The sequence below is a fragment of the Coenobita brevimanus genome, chromosome 50, assembly GCF_032717465.1.
Source record: "Coenobita brevimanus isolate Jiangsu-jjx chromosome 50, ASM3271746v2, whole genome shotgun sequence".
NCBI lineage: Eukaryota > Metazoa > Arthropoda > Malacostraca > Decapoda > Coenobitidae > Coenobita > Coenobita brevimanus.
Genome location: NC_137003.1, coordinates 29,216,142 through 29,237,826, shown reverse-complemented (window position 1 = coordinate 29,237,826; position 21,685 = coordinate 29,216,142). Strand labels below are relative to the sequence as shown.

Sequence of the window (21,685 nt, the reverse complement as noted above, 5' to 3'; positions counted from 1 at the left end):
TCTTGTACAGTCGGCCTAAGAAGTGACGGCAGAGTATAAAAAGAACGGGGGGAGGGAGGATGGTGCCTTATCCTTATTACACAAATAGTTCTCATGACTGTTATCACATACACAGCCACACTGAAATATTTATCATTAACATTCACAAGTGTGTAAAAGGAATGTTTCTGATAACCGTGAGAATTAACCTCTGTAAGTAAACCGTAGGAAAAAAAAAAACTACATAACACAAGAGTTTATTTAATAGCCAGTCCAACCCCCACCCATTTCAATAACGCCGCGCAGTCTGTCTGGCACTGACGTAACAAGACGTCGCACCGTCTCTGGTCGGCGTCTGTAGGTCTCCCACGATTCAGAGACGTGTGCCATGAGCTCCCGGTTGTTCCTCTCCTGTGCCATATTCCAAGTGTTTGCCATCTGTGCCCAAACGTGTTCAATTACATTCGTATCAGCTCCTTTGCAGGGCAGTTCCAGGAGCTGAAAGTGGTCCTGTTCGTCAAACCAGCGTCGAACTGTCCGAGCTGTGACGGGACACCTGTCTTGTATGAACAGTATGGGCCCAGGTGGAAACGGGAAATCTTTCTCACGAAGGGATGGCAAGAAGGACTCTTCAAGCACCTCGATGTATTTATCTGCTGTGAAGCACCCCTCAATTTGGAACACATCACGTGCACCATGCAACGGTATCCAGCCCCACACATTGTAGGTGACGTTGCCAGAACGAGCTACCTCCATGTTGTTACGACGCTCGTATCTGGAAGCATATTATGAGTTAGTGGATTATTGACGTATGTGCATTTCTCCCTGTATATTACGCCTAAAATTGTGCATAAACATTCTGTGTTCATATATGTATTAGTCCATAAGCATACATTAAAACAAATCCCTTTTCGCCTGAGCAGCAATATAATGTTCATGCGTAAACCGGCAAACCATCCATAATTACCACCTCGTCCACACTTCACGACCATTTACCAGGCATGGAGCACTTAATACCCCTAGACCGCTGTTGAACCAACACTGTCGATATTAACATATTAACTGAATATTCCATATGAATGTCTGTTACCTCCGTAAAGAACACTTAAGATTTTAGCATGCCACATGATTTGTTATACCTGGTGCTATTTTTCATCAACTCCGGTATATGAAATTGTATTCGTTTTGTTTTTTTATGTAATGGTTTTTGCATACGGATATGTTATCTAAATGTAATGAACTGTTAGGTATTAACTATTACATATTTCATTACCTGATCTCCAGGGTGGTAATCATTTACAGAACATTAAGGAAATTAATGCACATGATTATGTTCGTGGGCAAATTGGTCAAACTGGTTAAGTTTAAATATTTAATACATCGTAACTATTTATTGTTTACAAATCAGGTTAACGTAACGTTCAGGTAAGTAAATATCATAAATAACTTACCCAGTTACAGTTGACGCATAATTGTGAAAAACCTGCTGTAAACATCTCCATTACTTACTGCAACATAATTACCTGGCTGCAGGTCCTGGTGCATTATAAAAAGTCTCCAGACCCATTCACACTTAGTTTTGCGACTGCACGACATCTCTGTCCCTCTATCGTATAGCCACATTTATGGTCCTCCACCAAAGCCCTCCACAAACAATTAGGTCGCAGCTTATCAACTAACATTTAATAAACATACCTGGTATTATTTACTCTCCAGCAATGGCCTTGGCCATGAGAAATAGAGGAGAATACTTTCTCATTTGTGAATACTGCACGATCCCGAAACTCAAGGTCTCTCTCAACATGGAGTTGTGCAAATTCCAGCCTCCCGGCTCTGTGAGCATCAGTCAGTTTCTCCTTCCGTGCAGGAATTCTGTGATATATACCCCTCTTGTGCAACCTGCGCCTTACAGTCATTGCGCTGACAAGCAACTGCAGGTTCTGTGCAATAGCTGCGGCGTTAGTGTGAGGGTCTGCTTCAGCTGCTGCCACAATCATGCCATCCCGTTCCGCGTTTGTTCTCTGACCCGCTCCTGTTGTCGCTGTTAACAGACCAGTACAGTGGGCCTCATTTCATTCATTAAAGTGCAAAAACAATCGTAAAAGAATGGGTAAAAGTACACCTGCTACAAAACTAAAGCATAATCAAACATTACTTCCATCTACACTTTATTCAGATACAATACACAACCGACAGACAATGATTAACAATTGGCACTCGTTGGAGGTGAGGTGATGTCGACTCACTACTCCCTCATGACACTATTATTAAGTCGTCTTTCCAAATACTCACAATTCTGGAACACCTACTTAGTAATTGTCTCCAGTTATTTCTATGTCCAACGAGTGCCAATTGTTAATCATTGTCTGTCGGTTGTGTATTGTATTTGAATAAAGTGTAGATGGAAGTAATGTTTGATTATGCGTTAGTTTTGTAGCAGGTTTACTTTTACCCATTCTTTTACGATTGTTTTTGCACTTTAATGAATGAAATGAGGCCCACTGTAGGCCTACTGGTCTGTTAACAGCGACAACAGGAGCGGGTCAGAGAACAAACGCGGAATGGGATGGCATGATTGTGGCAGCAGCTGAAGCAGACCCTCACACTAACGCCGCGGCTATTGCACAGAACCTGCAGTTGCTTGTCAGCGCAATGACTGTAAGGCGCAGGCTGCACAAGAGGGGTATATATCACAGAATTCCTGCACGGAAGGAGAAACTGACTGATGCTCACAGAGCCGGGAGGCTGGAATTTGCACAACTCCATGTTGAGAGAGACCTTGAGTTTCGGGATCGTGCAGTACTCACAAATGAGAAAGTATTCTCCTCTACTTCTCATGGCCAAGGCCATTGCTGGAGAGTAAATAATACCAGGTATGTTTATTAAATGTTAGTTGATAAGCTGCGACCTAATTGTTTGTGGAGGGCTTTGGTGGAGGACCATAAATGTGGCTATACGATAGAGGGACTGAGATGTCGTGCAGTCGCAAAACTAAGTGTGAATGGGTCTGGAGACTATTTATAATGCACCAGGACCTGCAGCCAGGTAATTATGTTGCAGTAAATAATGGAGATGTTTACAGCAGATTTTTCACAATTATGCGTCAACTGTAACTGGGTAAGTTATTTATGATATTTACTTACCTGAACGTTACATTAACCTGATTTGTAAACAATAAATAGTTACGATGTATTAAATATTTAAACTTAACCAGTTTGTCCAATTTGCCCACGAACATAATCATGTGCATTATTCCCTTAATGTTCTGTAAATGATTACCACCCTGGAGATCAGGTAATGAAATATGTAATAGTTAATACCTAACAGTTCATTACATTTAGATAACATATCCGTATGCAAAAACCATTACATAAAAAAACAAAACGAATACAATTTCATATACCGGAGTTGATGATAAATATCACCAGGTATAACAAATCATGTGGCATGCTAAAATCTTAAGTGTTCTTTACGGAGGTAACAGACATTCATATGGAATATTCAGTTAATGTGTTAATATCGACCCTGTTGGTTCAACAGCGGTCTAGGGGTATTAAGTGCTCCATGCCTGGTAAACGGTCGTGAAGTGTGGACGAGGTGGTAATTATGGATGGTTTGCCGGTTTACGCATGAACATTATATTGCTGCTCAGGCGAAAAGGGATTTGTTTTAATGTATGCTTATGGACTAATACATATATGAACACAGAATGTTTATGCACAATTTTAGGCGTAATATACAGGGAGAAATGCACATACGTCAATAATCCACTAACTCATAATATGCTTCCAGATACGAGCGTCGTAACAACATGGAGGTAGCTCGTTCTGGCAACGTCACCTACAATGTGTGGGGCTGGATACCGTTGCATGGTGCAGGTGATGTGTTCCAAATTGAGGGGCGCTTCACAGCAGATAAATACATCGAGGTGCTTGAAGAGTCCTTCTTGCCATCCCTTCGTGAGAAAGATTTCCCGTTTCCACCTGGGCCCATACTGTTCATACAAGACAGGTGTCCCGTCACAGCTCGGACAGTTCGACGCTGGTTTGACGAACAGGACCACTTTCAGCTCCTGGAACTGCCCTGCAAAGGAGCTGATATGAATGTAATTGAACACGTTTGGGCACAGATGGCAAACACTTGGAATATGGCACAGGAGAGGAACAACCGGGAGCTCATGGCACACGTCTCTGAATCGTGGGAGACCTACAGACGCCGACCAGAGACGGTGCGACGTCTTGTTACGTCAGTGCCAGACAGACTGCGCGGCGTTATTGAAATGGGTGGGGGTTGGACTGGCTATTAAATAAACTCTTGTGTTATGTATTTTTTTTTTTCCTATGGTTTCCTTACAGAGGTTAATTCTCACGGTTATCAGAAACATTCCATTTACACACTTGTGAATGTTAATCATAAATATTTCAGTGTTGCTGGGTATGTGATAGCAGTCATAAGAACTGTTTGTGTAATAAGGATAAGGCACCATCCTCCCTCCCCCCGTTCTTTTTATTTCCTGGAATTTCATTACTAACTAACCACTGCTATCTTAAATACTTAACAGTTGCAACTGGAGAGGTTAAAGATTCGTTGAAATGCTGAGCAACAGGTGTTGAAAGATATCCTCCCAATTACAGTATACAGTATCATGTAAAATTTTAGCAAGTTATATTCTCCTTCACCCATCAGGTGAAATTTTAGCATGTCATATTCTCCTAAACATGATGTCCTATATGCATACAATCATGATTCTAATGTGGGCATATATATTAGCTATTGTTTCCCAGTGCACTGCACCTATTCTAACATGAGTAGACGGAACGGTGCCATAAGTCAGACACAAATAATAAATATTAATGCACTAAGCATTTGATGTTCCAAATAAGTAACCTACCAAATGAATCACGGTATCTGACAAATAAAACCTAGTGACATAAGCGGACATTTAGAGACGGTAAACGGGATCATGACACATTTATCTTGTATCACACACACACACACACACACACACACGAACCTAAACATGCAAGGCACACGCGCCCGCTCGGCAACTGACAGACCCCCTTGAGGGCAGCACCATAGTAATCACCTGATCTTTGACAGTTCCCTACAAAACACAAATTGTGTATAGTATCGTAACGACCTGTTACACTAAGCTATGTATACTAGTGTAAAGTGCTGTCATAGATCCTATGGGGATTATTCTATATACTGGTATGTTTATTCTCTCTCTCTCTCTCTCCATATATATATATATATATATATATATATATATATATATATATATATATATATATATATATATATATAATATAATATAACAATGCCTTGTATTACTTCACTCACTAACCGCCTCTCATCCCTCTTGTCTTTCCACTCTTCCCCCTCCCCCATCCCCCCTTCCCCTGTATGCCTTCTACCCGCCTCACATGCCAGCCAGGTCTCTACTCCCTCGCTTCCCCACACGTTCGATACTGTGAAACTCTGAACCCGGGCCACCCACAGGATTTGCAATGCTGACTGTACTGTGAAATTGTGTGCGCGGCTGTACAATCAGCCCAAGAAGTGACGGCAGAGTATCCAGAAGTTTTCGGTCAGCAATAATGTACATACTCTTCCATAAATCTTTACAAGGAAAAAACTATTATGTAAAATTGGTACAGAAAACAATAAGTAAATGCCAAAGTACCGTTATATTTCAAAATTGTAGTAATCAGTTCGTTGGTTATGATAATAGGAAATCCTAAACGGAACTAACTGAAATTTCAGAATTATCGCTCAGGGAGTCAGGAATAATTTGCATTCATATCTGATATGTTAATACACAATCATTTTTTTAGCAGCGTAAGACTAAAAGAAATGTGCTTTAATAATCAATTAAAATCAGTCTTTATTGTTTATAAAATAGATCCCTTTACAATACTAAGGAATATTTTAAAGTCATTTATTTCCGTGTTTGTTGTCTTCATGGACGATGACAGAAAGCGGGAATGCGGCGTAAGTTAGTAGGCTATTATAAATGGTTCGATCAAGATGCACGGAAGGAAACAAACTTTTAGTCAAAGACATTCAGTTATTACACTGTATTTGGCAAGTTTTTCAGTAAGAAAATCCTCTTGAAGTTTTAATATTAGTCAGAGGACTCCCAATGAATGAAAAATAAGGAAAACATCGGAAATTTGCCGAGAGTCAGCGTTCTTTTAAATAATGACCAACTTGTGTCATTGCCTAGTAACCTCAGTGTCTAGACAATTGGGAAGAGAAATAAAATGCAAATGTTCATAAACAAGCCACTGTGTTCAACATTTTCAGATCAGCATTTTCAGCTAACCCGAGATGTCCCATCGACGTATGGGTGTTGCAACATTTTCCATTTGCCAGTCCCGACGACATACTGGTACGTCATGCAATTGCAAGGTCCCTAATATTCACAATTTTCAATTTTCGCGCGTGATTTTTCGTACATATACACGGGACACCTTCCTCTATTCTTCTACAAGATGCCAAGCAGGGACAATGCCTTACACCGTATAACCTCCCCCGCCCCACACACCATTGTCTCAGCAATTCACCTGTTACCAGTGACCTGGTCAGTAAAGACATTCAGGGCCACAGTGATTCCTCAATCGATGACAATGTGGAGGACAAAATTTACATAGCATTAGAGGAAGAAACAGTCAGAAATGATGATCAGGTAATGTGGCAAAAGGTCAGGTATGGTGATGAGTTAGTGAGTGAAACAATGCTTATAATGCCCATATTACTGTTTGAAAACCAATATACTCTCGTATTACGTATAAATTCGTACCAAGTAAATATATAAATAAATACCGTTTATGAGTGGTGTGAAATAGTTACCCTCCCATAGAACTCGTTTTCTTTGGTGGCAGCCTGTTAGAAAACCCAGTCAGGTAAGGACGTATTGCTACCTGGATCGAGTATTTTAAACCTCAGGGGAGCAATTTCTCTATGAAATTTCGATGTTTCTCACCAAAAGCGGAGGTTTTAGCCAAAAAAAATTTTTCCGAAAATACCTCGGGATTGGGGGGTGTCGGAGGTGAGAAATAGCTCGGGACGTGATGGGTTAAGCAGGACACAGAGATTTATTTAAAAAAAAGGATACTTGGGACAGAGCAAAAATAGGCTACGTGCTCTTGCATTGCAAGAATTTAAGCTCATGTTTTCGTCCTCTTCATTGCCTAGTGTACGAAAAAGGGTAAAAACCTGTCATATCTTCTTACAGCTTAAAATAATTTTGCATCAGTTAGGAATAAAGTTGCTATAAGCAATGGGAAGATGAGGAATAAAATGCAGCATGGTTTTGCTGCTACCGCAGGTAGGGTATTATTACTAAGATAAACTTCACTGTTGCGGCATCCTTATTGTTCCTGTATTATCACCACAGCAGATGAAAATCAGGTGGTGTATTGCAGTCACAAGAGTTTTCCTTAACTGGTCTTCGAAACTAGAGCATTCTGTATTTGAAATCCTGGGAAGCAAATACATCAGGAAAGCGGGTTACGCTGTGCTCCGGGCATGGAGTAATACATTACACATTCATTCAAATCGGGTGACATATACCTGAGTGTTAACTTCTAATATATCACTACCTCATGTTATTCATTTTACGTAATTCTTAGCGTGATATATATTTTATTTTACAAGATGTAATGGAGGCACAGAAGTTTTACCATATATTCACCAAGTTTTCATTGAACGTATATCAGTGCAGTGACCGAAGCAATCTGAAACTCTGCCATCACTTCTTGGGGCGACTGTACAACTGTTACAGAAAACAATAAGTCAATGAAAAAGTACCGGTATATTTCAAAACTGTAGTAAGCAGCAGGTTAATTACGATAATAGAAAATCCTAAACGGAAGTAATTGAAATTTCAGAACTATCGCTCAGGGAGTCAGGAATAATTTTCGGAGTTCATATTTAATATGGTAAAACACAATAATTTTTAGTAGCATAATACAAAAAACAAAAGTGCTTTAATATTTAAAATGTCATTATTATTTATAAAATAATTACCGTTACAATACTAAGGAATAATTTAAAGTCACTTATTTCTGTTTTTGTTGTCTCCATGGACGACGACAGAAAGCGGGAATGCGGCCTAAGTTGGTACGCTATTTAAAATGGTTTGACCAACATGAACGGAAGGAAACAGCTTTTACTCAATAATATGCAGTTACACTGCATCTGGCCAGTTTTTTATTAACCCCTACACCGCGGGGATGTTTTCGCCGCTCCTTGCGCCTCCCACGGGGATATTCGTGCTCCAACTGACTTTTTAAAAATATTTGCCAAAAATCAGTTAGTCCTAGAATATTATAATTACATTTGCTTATGGCACATACCTTCAGCTTTCTACTGGGATGTTCGTTGAGCCTTCATCGACAACCATAGGACTTGTGGAGACTTCTGAAGTTGGGTAACGAAGTCTCCACTTTACACATCCCGACACCCCAAAATATGATTACCACAGCCTGATACTATCACTAGAAACACTATTCTATGGTTTTCAAGTAGTTTGGAATCCATACTCCAAAAAAAGAAAAACACTGTGAAAGCAATGTAAAGTACGAATGCGTATGAGCTTCCCACCCGTGCTCATTCCCCGCTGGTATTCTGTAATTTATTATTCATAAACACACTCACACTTTATATTCCTATTACATTATTACACTTACATATATCTACAGTATTTATCCATAAGTCTCCTTCAGTAACAGTAGTTTATTTTCACTCCAGGCATCATTTTCACATTCAGTAAACTACGTAATGTATTTTCAATATTTACATTTCTGTTTTATTTACACTATGTTATGCACTGTCACTTGCAGTAACTTATAAAACTATTTTCCACTGTTCAGTCATATTTACATCCATTACTTTCACTTGCTATTAACACATTATTTACACATTATTTACATTTCCACTTGCAGTGTTTTAGTCACCAGAAAGATCGTAGTCACTGTCCATCATTATCATTGATATTACCCAGTTCACGTTCCACAGCAGAGTCACTTAGCCCTTTACTTCCCACACGAGGTTTAATAGGGGTAGAGGTCACAGGGCCCTTTGCTGGGGCTAAAAAGTGGCAGAATTAGACAGGCGCGAATCTGATGTGGTTTCACCTTGAAAGACATCAGTAAACTGAATGCTGTGGCCTAGGGGCGGTGAAGGGTTGACAATGACAGAATGATGACAGCTGCTAACTTATACACTATGAAATGATTGGCAGGAAATCTAGACAATACATAATAAATTAGGTAGTTCCAGATGAATGTAAATATCACTTAGGCTTCTCCCTTCCTTTCTTATTTATATTTTTATTATGAGAACAGGTCATACGGCATATTTCAAGGGTAAATAAACAGGGAAAATTAGCGAATGAGTGCACATGGGGTGTTGCCAGGTGATAATTAGCCTATTCCAGATGTATGGCAGTATCAATTACCTTTTCTCTTTCTTTTATATATTATTATGTATAAGAATAGGGCATAGGGCACATTTCAGTGCCGTCCAGAATTTGTGTAGCGCAGAGCAGCTGGGCAGGCAGGAGGAGAGGGAAATGGAGGGGAGGTAAGGAGAGGAGTCAAGGACAGGGGGAAAATGGCTAAAGTGTCAACAGTGGATGGGAATACAGATGACATTAGCTGAACTGAGTATAGCTGGACACTTGTGGTACTGATAGATGATACAAGTCACCAATTGAAAGCCCGGGCTAATTCAAAATAACACAGAATCACAAAAGTGATGCCCTGCAGTATGATCCCTTGTTCCCAAGCATCACAAGAGTGATGCCCTGCGGTTAAGGGGTTAAGGAAATTCACTTGAAGTCTTCAGATAAGCCAGAGGACTATCAATGAATGAAAAATAAGGATAACCTCGAAAAACTGCCGAGAGTCGAAGCTCCTTGGAGAATGACAAACTTGTGTCATAGCCTAGTATCCTCAGTATCTAAACAACTGGCAAGAAAAAGAAAATGCCGATGTTCATAAACAAATAACTGAGTTCAAAACTTTCATATCAGCATTTTCAGTTTAGCAGGACACAGAAGTTTATTTAAATAGAAGGATACTAGAGACAGAGCAAAAAGTATGTGCTTTTGCATTGCAAGAGTATAAACTCATGCATTGATCCTCTTCACTGCCTAGTGTATAAGAAAATGGTAAAATCTCGTATCTTCTTACAACTTGAAATAATTCTGCATGAATTAGGAATAAAGTCGCAAATTATTAAAAGCGAGAGGAAGACATGGAATAAAAGATAGAAAGGTCTTGCTGCTACAGCAGGTAGGGTATCATTACTAAGAAAAAAATCATTGTTGCGGCACGCTTATTGTTGCTGTATCATCACCATAGCAACTGAAAATATGGTAGTGTACTGCAGTCCCAGGAGTTTTAACTTAACTGGTCTTAGAAACTAGAGCATCTGTATTTGAAATCCTGGGAGGCAAATACATCAGCAACATGGGGTTATGCTGCGTGCCATGGGTGTAGTAATACATTACACTTTCCTTCAAATCAGGAGAAGTATCTGAGTGTTAACTTCTAATATATCACTACCTCATGTTATTTGTTTTACATAATTCTTTGAGTGATACATATATATATATATATATATATATATATAGAGAGAGAGAGAGAGAGAGAGAGAGAGAGAGAGAGAGAGAGAGAGAGAGAGAGAGAGAGAGAGAGAGAGAGAGAGAGAGAGAGAGAGAGAGATATGTATAGACAGATAGATAGATATAGACATATATTTTTTATGAAGTAATGGACGCACTTACCATATATTCACTAAGTTTTCACCGAACGTATATCAGTACAGAGTGACCGAAGCAATCTGAAACTCTGCCATCACTTCTTGGGGCGACTGTACCTGTACACCCAATCCCTACCCTTTATCCTCGGTCTTCTCCTCCACCTCTCCCCGTACTTTTCCCATTCTCCATTGCTTCTAAATGACCAATTCATCCCAGGGTATTTCTACGTATCTCTATTATCTTCCTTTTTTTTTTTTTTCGTTGACAGTTAATTATATTCTCAGTCCAACATGAACATCTTTAGAAGGAGACCGTTGCATTCTCACTATAACCACACGTTCATTATGAGGGCATAAATCTTCTAAGATGTTGGAAAGAGACACCTTCACGTCGTGGCACTAGTAAAACTGGGTGGTGGAGCTGGCCTGTTATATAAACGTCCCTCCGCTCTCCCTGTTCCATGAAAAGAGGATGGTGGACTGTAGGAGGAAAGTAGTTTCACTCTGGAGTCCAAATGAGCCTGGGGTTGCAACTACTACTATTTAGTCTTCTAAGTTTACACACATATAAATGTTACCAGAAACAAAAGGTCTTTTACAACTAATTCTTGCTCTTTTATCATTCCATCCTCTTCATCTGGAGAAAATATTTTGGCGAAAAAGTGATCATTCATTTTTGCTATTGAGGCAGTCATACTTAAATTGGGAGGTTCTTATCGTGAAAGAGCTAATGAAGGCTACTTCTAACCAATGCAGTTTGAGTAATCTTTCTTTCACCTGTATCACATCGTTTGAGGGGAAAAATGTAATTCTGGAAGGGATAAGTCTCATTAACCCTTTCAGCACGATGACGACCGTTTATTATTATTGTTGTTATTATTATTATTATTATTATTATTATTATTATTATTACTATACTATAATTATTAATTATTATTTTCTTATTGATATTGTTGATGTTATCATTATTAGGGTATTGTTTTTATCAATGTTCTGTTTATTATTATTATTATTATTATTATTATTATTATTGTTATTCATACTCATATTATTATTATTATTATTATAATTATTATACTGTTGTTTTTTAGTATTGCTTTAAATACTACCACCACCACCATCATCATCATCATTACCATGATCATCATCATTTCATCATTACAACTTCCCACATCCATGCCAGAATCAGTAACAAAGACCAAGTCCTCTGAGGTGTTGCTAAAGCCTGTCCCATATTCAAGTTTATCTTCGAGAACGGCCCCGATCACCACGATCTTACCCTCGAGGTATGATATTGGTGAAATGCCATGGTCATACCTCAAACGGTAGATATAAACGGCCATTTCACGACAGAGTCACGTTAGTGCTAAGACACACAAAGACATTGCTCCGACAAGCTACGACAACCTACGACAAGGTAAGACACGCTAAGCACAGCTAAGAAAAATGACGTTACCATCACAACATGTCACTGTCTCCTCCTTGTCGTCGCCCACACCAACAATTTTTGAACATTCCAAAAACTGTCGTAGCACGCCAAGAACTGTGACGAATGACCAAGTTCTCCACGTCAGCCCTGCGTCATCGTTAAGTCACGCCTCGTTACTCATGATGACATGCAGAGACACACAAAGACAAAGATCGTAGAGTGTTGTGGGAAAGTTTTGACAGTGGGACAAAGGCTTCAGTCGTCAACTCTCTTAGTCACGTCCTGTATCCAACACCCAGAAAAGCGAAAACGACTTCCTCCTAAAACCTTTATTACAATATTTCCTTCTCCTGATGTATAATCAATGAGTCTGTGGCACTTTGGGGCTGCGGATTGGGAGGCCCTCAGGCAGTACTTCTTTGATTTTCCCTGGAATGATTATTGCTTCCATTGCCAGGAGCCATCTAGTTGTGCCTTGTGCATTACGGAGGTTATTCTCTCGGGCATGGAAGCATACATTCCTTTCTCATATCCTTTGACTAATGCATGAAAGCCTTGGTTTAATCACACTTGTTCTAATGCTGTCCGCAACAAGGAGAGGGCCTATAAAAGATACCGGAGCCAACCCACCCCAGAATTACATCTTTTATACGTTTCTGCCCAGAATCGTGCTAAGTCTGTTCTTTGCTCTGCTAAAAATAATTTCATCCGTACGAAATGCTCTCAACTGTCTAACTCGAATTCTTCCTGCTCCTTCTGGCATCTTGCCAAAAACCTTCTAGCAACTTTACCTCATCATCCTTCCCTCCTCTTTTTTACTCTGATGGCTCTTTAGCTATTTCTTCTACTAAAAAAGCAGATCTCTTCGCCCAGATTTTCTCCTCCAATTCCACCTTAGACGATTACGGTGCTGTTCCTCCATCACTTCCCCCCTCTGACTTCCTCATGGCTAACAGTAAAATTTCTTCAGCTGATGCATTTTCTGCCATCACAGGCCTCAATACTAATAAGGCATATGGGCCTGATGGAGTCTCTCCTGTTGTTCTCAAGAACTTGCTTCTGTGCTTACACCTTGCCTAGGCAAACTCTTTCGCGTTTGTCTGTCAACTTGTACCTTTCCTTCTTGCTGGAAGTTTGCTTTCATTCAGCCAGTCCCAAAGAAGGGTGACCATTCCCAACCCTCTAACTATCGTCCAATTGCTTTAACATCCTGTGTCTCAAAAGTTTTCGAGTCTGTTCTTAATAAAAAAAAATTAAAGCATGTTTCCTATCACAACATTCTTTCTGATCGTCAGTATGGGTTCCGTTAGGGACACTCCACAGGCGATCTTCTCACCTACCTTTCAGACTCCTGGTCATCCTCCTTTTGGGACTTTTGCGAAAGCTTTGCCATTGCACTTGACATCTCAAAGGCTTTTGATCGAGTCTGGCATAAATCTTTAATTTCCAAACTGCCCTCTTACGGTTTCTATCTTTCTATCTGTGCCTTCATCTCTAGCTTCCTTTTTGGTCGTTCTATAGCCTCTGTTGTAGACGGCCATCGTTCTTCTCCTAGATCTATTAACAGTGATGTTCCTCAGGGCTCTGTCCTATCACCAACTCTCTTCCTTTTATTCATCAATGACATTCTAAGCTGTACATCTACGCTGATGACTCCACCCTTCACCTTTCCATTCGATTCTCACAACATCCATCTCAGCACTTACTTCAACAAACAAGGGATGTGGCTATGGCACACTTAATGTCTGACTTGGCTCGTATTTCTGACTGGGGTAAAAATAATCTGGTTGTTTTTAATGCATCAAAGACTCAGTTTATGCACCTATCAACCCGACAAAATCTTCCACAGATAAACCCACTAACATTTAATAATATTCAGCTTAATCCTGAATAATCGTTGAACATGCTTGGGGTTTCATTTACTCGGGACTTATCTTGGAAAGATCATATTACATCTCTTGTAAAATCTGCTTCCAAGAGATTGGGTGTGCTTAGCCGACTCCGTTCCTTCTTTACCCCAGCTTAATTGTTGACTCTATACAGGGGTTTTATCCACCCCTGCGTACAGTACAACTCTCATGTGTGGGGAGGCTTCCCACATACAGCTCTTCTCAATAGGGTGGAGTCAAAGGCTTTTCGTCTCATTAACTCTTCCTCTCTTACTGACTCCCTTCAACCTCTGTCTCTTCGCCCCACTGTTGCATCTTTATCTCTTTTCTATCGCTACTTCAATGGTCACTGTTCCTCTTGAACTGTCTGCTTGCATTCCTCCACCTCTACGATGGGCATGTAGCACCCGTCTAGCAGCAAACTCTCACCCCATTTCTGTCCAACTCTCTAATGCAAGAGTTATCCATTACTCCCAGTCCTTCATTTATGCAATAGGTCAACTCTGGAACTGTCTCCCTCTGTCTGTATTTCCTGCTTCCTATGATCTCCAGTCGTTGAAACCCAGTGTGTCCAGGCATCTCGAATTGAATGGATCTTGATTTTGGCTCTCTCTTGTATTTTGTTTTTCTCTTGGAAGGAACAGTTCTGCGGGCTCGTTGCCTTTGTTCCTTCTTCCTCACCTAAAAAAAAAAAAAAAAGTTTGAAGCTACACGCATCCTGCACTCCATCCTCTAGTACCTGAGGCCTGTTTCTAATGACCATAGTCCTGTCACTGTTATTTAGATTAGCATTGCACCCTCCCATGACTAGCTGGAACCCATCTCTATCATCCAGCCTGGTGTCAGCCTTCACTAGCCTAGTTTCTAAGATATCTCCCTTCCCTAACATTTCTGCTTCCACTTCCTCTGGATAAACTTACATAGCACCTACCATTCCTGTTTCATTCTCCCAACCTTTCAACCTGTCACTTAATGCATCAATTGCCTCATTTTTTGCTACTTTCTAAACTAAGCCCAGTGTGCTAACTCACAGAATAAATAACACATGAACTCACCTTCCGTTTTCACCATGAAGTCATTTGGTACACACACAGCAGGAGAATCTTGAGCAGGCGCTATTTCAACATGTCCTTCAGAGAGCTCCAAGCACGTCTTTACTTATGCAGGTCAGAAGTCAGACTGCGATGGAAAGATAGATAGATAGATAGAGAGATGGAAGGATCGATATCTAGATAGGGCGTATACTGAGATGGATTAGGACTACAATATATTGTTTAACTTGTGATGATTCAATACTGAGAACAAGAATTAAAAATATTTTGTTTAAAAAGTTTTTCATCATCAGGCCGAGTCTCGCGAGCTACCGTTGGGCTTGAACCACCTGCAGGGCGCCTTCTACGTGCTGTTCCTGGGTTCCTTTCTGGCTGTCCTCACCCTGCTGACCGAGATTCTGCTGTTTCATCGCTCCAGGCAGTTGTGACACCCTACCCTCTTCGTCTCCGTGCTGGTTTTTCATTGGAAATTGGATAATGACTAAGACAGAAGAAGAAGGATCAAAATATGAAGCTTCAGCACCGAAATATGGAAAAAGGACTTCTATATCGTTTTTTTTTTTTCTTCTTCTTCTTCATCATCGTCTTCTTCTTCATCATCGTATTTTCCTTTTTTTCTTCTTCCTCGTTTTTCTTCCTCTTCCTTGTCTTCCTCCTCCTCTTTTTTTTATCTTTTCTTCGTGTTCGTCTCCATCTTCTTCGTCTTCCTTGTTTTCATCTTCTTCATCGCCGCCTTCATTGTGTTGTAGTTCTTCATCGTCTTTTTTTCTCCTTCATCGTCTTCTTCATCATCGTTTTCTTCTTCTTCATCTTCATCGTTTTCTTCTTCATTGACTTCTGCTTCATCATCTTCATTGTTTTTTCTCATCTTAATCTTCGTATTCTTCTTGTTTTTCTTCTTAATTATCTTCTTCCTCATCATACTCTTCTTCTTCATCGTTCATTTCTTCTTGTTTTTTATCGCTCTCTTCTTCCTCTTAGTCAACATCTTCTTTTTTCTTCTTTCATCCTTTTCTTCCTCTTCTTCATCTTCGTCCTCTTTCATCGTTTTCTTCTTCATCTTCTTTTTCGTCTCCTCTTCCTCCTCCTCCTCCTCCTCCTCCTCCTCCTCCTCCTTCTTCTTCTTCTACTTCTTCCTCCTCCTAAATGTTGTTTTTATTACCTCCATCAAGGAAGTTATGTTTTCACCCCTGTCCGTTTGTTTGTTGGTTGGTTGGTTTGTGAGCAAGATTACACAAATGCTACTGGCCTGATTTCCACGAAACTTGGTAGAAGAATGGGCCTTGGGCCAGAATAGACTCCATTTAACTTTGGTGCGGATCCAGATAAAGGTGGAGATCCAGGATTTTTTTTTTTTTTTTCACTTTAACATTCCGAGATAGGGCGTTTTTCGACATTTTAGTAAATTTTTAGGTGAATATTGCATGGATCTTCATGAAAAAAAATCAGGCATACTTAGGATGTTGGTATCTACGAATGTGTATAATTTGGCGCGGATCCATATAAAATTTCGGAGCTAGCAGATTTGAATATGCTTTTATAAGGGGACTGTTGGGCCTTGACAAAGGTATGCGCTGTACTGAGTGCCATTCTAGTTTGTCACTTAAATGCTGGAGCAGCGCATAATGTATGATTCAGTAGTAAAACATAGTAAACACATTTGCTGTATTCATTGTTTTAGCCCATTGAGCCCGGGGACGACATGTACACACATTCAAAAAAGTATCGTTACACCTACTGCACGATACAAATTGACACCACGAATGAAACGTTTGATAACTGCCTTCCTCCAGCCGTACCGAGACAGCTGGATTGTTCAATACGAAACTCATCGGACCTCCCTGTAACGGTACTTTTTTGAGTGTGTGTACAGCCAGCTAAAAATATTCTTGTCGCCTCTCCTACTTTTTTTCTCCAGACTCTTTCGAAATCAGTGTGGTGAATCAACAGCCACCGACAATGATGACTTCTTTTGGTCTTAGATGAGAGTCATAAGCGTCGTTTGTTGCAGATCCACCACACTGATTTCCAGGGTCCGTGAAGAGAGAGAGAGAGAGAGAGAGAGAGAGAGAGAGAGAGAGAGAGAGAGAGAGAGAGGGAGGGATGAGAAGGGAGCAGATCTGTGATGCTGACTGTGTACTCTGTAGGCAATTAATCGGCACCTTTGTGATACGATACACTATGACATATGGACATTAGTATTCTGAATTTATCAACACTGCCAAATGAACACTGCTTCATTTCTTTGAATAATTCCAAACCTGATCTTACCCAGGGGATCCCGATGAATTTTCTAATAGTTGTGCATTTTAAATGGGCCACACATATTTATTACATTACGAAACAGAAATGTTGCATGTAGCTATCATCACCTTCTTCACTAGTATCGGTCTACTTGTTGTTCCTGGGTTCTGACTTGGCTTGCTGTATCCTGCTGGCGGAGACCCTGGTGTATATCCGTCCTAGGCAGTTAGGAAACATTTCCAAATTCATCTCCATAGTGTGCTGATGTTTGCACAGTATATTTGAAGATAATTTTGAATATTTTTCAATATTTCATATCTATATCTACCTATCTATCTATTTATCTTTGTAGGTATTTATTGTTCGAGCGAGCGATGCTGGCGAGAACATCAAATTTAGTCACAGTTTGGATCCCCGACGTATGTATCCAAGCGAATGAGTTATCGCATCAGCAAGAAATGGGGGCAGGGGTCGGGAGGAAAGCCCTGTAGTACAGTGACGAACTTTTTTTTTTATATCTCAGCCAATTTTGAAGTTACAAGAAAGACAGCAATTTGGAAATTGCATAAAAATCCTCAATTATTTTCATTTCACAGACATCCCGTAATTCCCAACAGATTTTCCGTAAATCGAAGAAACGATTTTTTATAAGACAGATAAGCGTAACAACCGGCTGCGCAAGAAGTAACGGTCTAAGGTTACGTGAGTAGCCCAGCAGTATTTTCTGACGGTAGCTGAGAGCAACCAGGTGTTGCCTTTTTAAAACAAATAATGCCTTGTTTGGCTGTTTTTTTTTTTATTTTTTTATTGGGGGGGGGGGATCCGAGTCAAACAAATACAATACCCTGATTGACGAAAGAAACTCTGAATTTCTGATTTCTGATTCGAATCGGAGCACACAGAGAGATTTGGTGGAAGCAATTTTTGGTGAGTGGGGGAGGCGGTGGCTGAATCGGTAGAGAGGCGGCCTGAAGTCCTAATGGACCCATGATCGAATCCCGGCTGGGGCAGGGAACAGTTTAAAGATTTGAATTTCCTAAAGGCGGACTTTCCTCATCTGCCAGATCACCCGCCGACATGTCGTAAAAATACCTCCGCTAATACCAATACACCAGTCCCGTATGGGACAGCCCAAGCATGTATTCAATATGAATGGTGGGTATTAGCGCCGAAGTGGTGATATGTGGAGGTGTAGGAGGACTACTGGTCCTTGGGATAGGTCACTGCCCCCAAGAAATAGGCCTTCAAGCCTTTGCCCAGAGTCGGACACGTAAAAAAAAAAAAAAAAAAAAAAACTCATTATTAACCTGCTAGGTCCTACTCCCTAGACCTCAAATTAATACAAGAGGAGCATTGGCTTTAGGAAGTGTGAGGGAATATTTCTGGTGTAATCTCATAAGTTCTTTTTAGTATTTTCAGGACAGGAAATCAGAGGAAGATGAGCCACATGAGACAATATTCAGCACTGCCCGTCTTGCTCACTCACTCGCACTAACACGTTCCACACATTCAGTGTGGTCGCCTATTATACAGTGTGTTTCATATGTAGGTATATATTAGTTTATTTAATTATTCATTTGTTTTTCATTTAGTTGAGAGAGAGAGAGAGAGAGAGAAATAAAGAGAGAGAAATAAGGAGAGAGAGAAATAAGGAGAGAGAGAGAGAGAGAGAGAGAGAGAGAGAGAGAGAGAGAGAGAGAGAGAGAGAGAGAGAGAGAGAGAGAGAGAGAGAGAATATATTTGGACGTAAGTAAGCTACCAAATCACAGAATTCAATACAAGAATGCTCCCTGCAAAATGGCTCCACATGCCAGTGAGAGGAGTCGGGTGTTTACATAACTGAATCGTTGTATGGTGCATGACATTACTTGTGCGGCCGCGTTATACTCCCTCCCCAGTCTGCATTGCTTACAATGATCTCAACAACACCAAAGGCATTCACTTCCTCTCCCACGGCATCTGCAGTTGTGACCAATGCAATATATATCACGTAAGGGGAGTTACCCACGAGTCATGGTATTTGCTGTGCCGCTAATCTTATCCATCTACTGCCTATCGCTCCACGGTACCCAAAGTTAGCAACTCGAGATATAACTTTCCTGGTAACTGGCGTCCTGTCCAGAACGTTATATAAGGTGAATAGAGTTACTAGACAGAAGTACACTCGAGATGTATATTAATTGTTATCCCTCTAATCTTACCCTTCTATCGCTTGCGTAACAGACGCTTCGCCAAACCAAAAAACGGGGACTGTAAACGTAACTCTCGTCCTGACTGTTGTTTCAACTACTGCTATACACAAGGTAAGGGGAGTTACCGGATATTTTGCAAATGGTAAACTTATACTCCTGCATCACAGTACTTGCCAAACCTCTAATCGTACCCTCTTATATATAAGAATCTATGAACAGCCATTCTGGTCGTAACTCTCGTGGTGGCTGCTGTTCTGTCTGCTTTATAAGGTAATGGGTGCCTATGGCTATAGTATAGGCATATTCGAATCGCAAGTCATATTATTTGCTCACCCTGTAACATTATCCTTGAGTGAAATTCACACCCATCTTTTTTTTCGACAGGCAAAGACATGTCTCTGGTTATGTGAAGCAAGTACAACTGCATGAGTAGCATTTCCGTCGCGATTTACTCCTGTGACTGTTTACCAATGCCTTAACAACTACATAATATTGCACGACAGGTCGTGTGAACCTTGGCTACGACTTCCCTCCTATCAGGTGCAGGGTTACTGTGTTGTTGTTGTTGTTGTTTAACCCTGGTTTGTCTGGGCGAACAAGTCAATCAACCACAGGTAAGCAACTGTTTATGCGGCGCCGTCTTACATGTACGGTACAGTAAGTTCACCTTGTAGGAATCCTACGCCCGCTTTTGGCAGACACCACTTCACCAGGATCGGACCCGAGTCCTTCCCACGGCGAAGTGACGAAAATATGAGGAAGCTTGTCATCCGGCTGGGCACTGAACCTCCACCCAAAGTGCAGTGCGAAAACACGTGTTGGCTCCTCCCCAGCGCCAGGGTTAATGTGTGGACAGAAACTGTGGCTCAAGACTGCCTGTGACCTTATCATAACTGAAGTTAACCTCTTTCGTCAAAGGGCTTTTTTATTTTTTTCAATTTTGTTTAACTGACGTTAGACAATATTCAATTGAACCCACTGACATGACGTTAGACAATATTCGATTGGACCCACGGACCTGGAGGAAAACCTTTTAGTTTTATTCTTGCTATCTCCTGATGAATTTATTCATCCTAGGATAGACTTTCAAACAGCAGGGATTTGATAATGCTTTAACATACCCGCTCAATGATGGTCCTTTCTTAAATTAAATACAATCGTCTGGTAGCATCAAGAATCTACTAAAGAACATCTTCTGGATTTACGTACGTGGTTAATAGACCCTCAATAGTAGTGATGTTGTGATGATGGCGATTTCTAGAACCTACTAACAGTAGTCTCTCACGGCTGAAAGTAATTAGTCTGTAGCTAACATAAAAAAAAAAAAAAAGAACAGCATGCTTTCGGGCTGAAGGGGTCAATGGTTGTGATTAACAGGTTTCCATAATACTTAGTCATTATCTCAGTTAATTTTATATGATATTTTTCCACTTCAGTATTTCTCTCACTCGGAACTATAAAATAGCTGCATGGGTGACGATAATGAAATAAACCAGCAACCTCATGCACAATATACTAGTAAGCTTCGGGAACTATATATGATGCACAAACTATAGATGACATGGACGTAACATTGATTTGTTTTTACAGTAAACGGGAAAAAGGAAAGTATTAAACGATCCTGTGGTATGTCTTTGCTCTAATTACAGTTAGCTTACAATCCGTTGACTGTTTTAATTAAGACTTAAGCCGTGCACAATAATAACCATTTTAATCAGGTTAAGAGACTTGTTTGAAATGGAAGAGTTACACATACTACATAATTAACCCATTTATTTTAAAATATGTTTATTATTATCATCATCATCATCCGGACCTCCTTTCCCACCCTAGGGCAGGGTGAAGAGTAGCAATGTCCAGGCAGCCCAAATTTGCCTAATCCAATGGGCCACATTTCCATTCACTGATCATTCAAGCCCCCGGAGTCCTGGCTCTATCGGATACGCCAAAAACATTCACAACGTTCTGTAGCTTCACATTATCGTATCCGATCGAGTCAATCAAGATGCTGCCACGTTAAAAAGGGGTGCCAAAATCCCTGATCATGCACTTCTCTTCACATCATTCATCCAGCCAGCTCGATCTCCTGTCAGTTCCCTAGCCTCACTGACTTTCAAACCTCTCTTC

General features: G+C 40.4%; 1 protein-coding gene across 1 annotated transcript in view; it reads left to right on the top strand.

Annotated features, from left to right (window-relative positions):
• Positions 1-15,550, top strand: part of LOC145399720 (glutamate receptor ionotropic, delta-1-like) — a 73,858-nt gene extending 58,308 nt beyond the window's left edge. The window contains exon 10 of the mRNA XM_080272267.1: positions 15,416-15,550. Within this exon, the coding sequence (XP_080128393.1) occupies positions 15,416-15,550 (135 nt within the window). The remainder of the gene's footprint in view (positions 1-15,415) is intronic.
• The last annotated feature ends 6,135 nt before the right edge of the window (positions 15,551-21,685 follow it).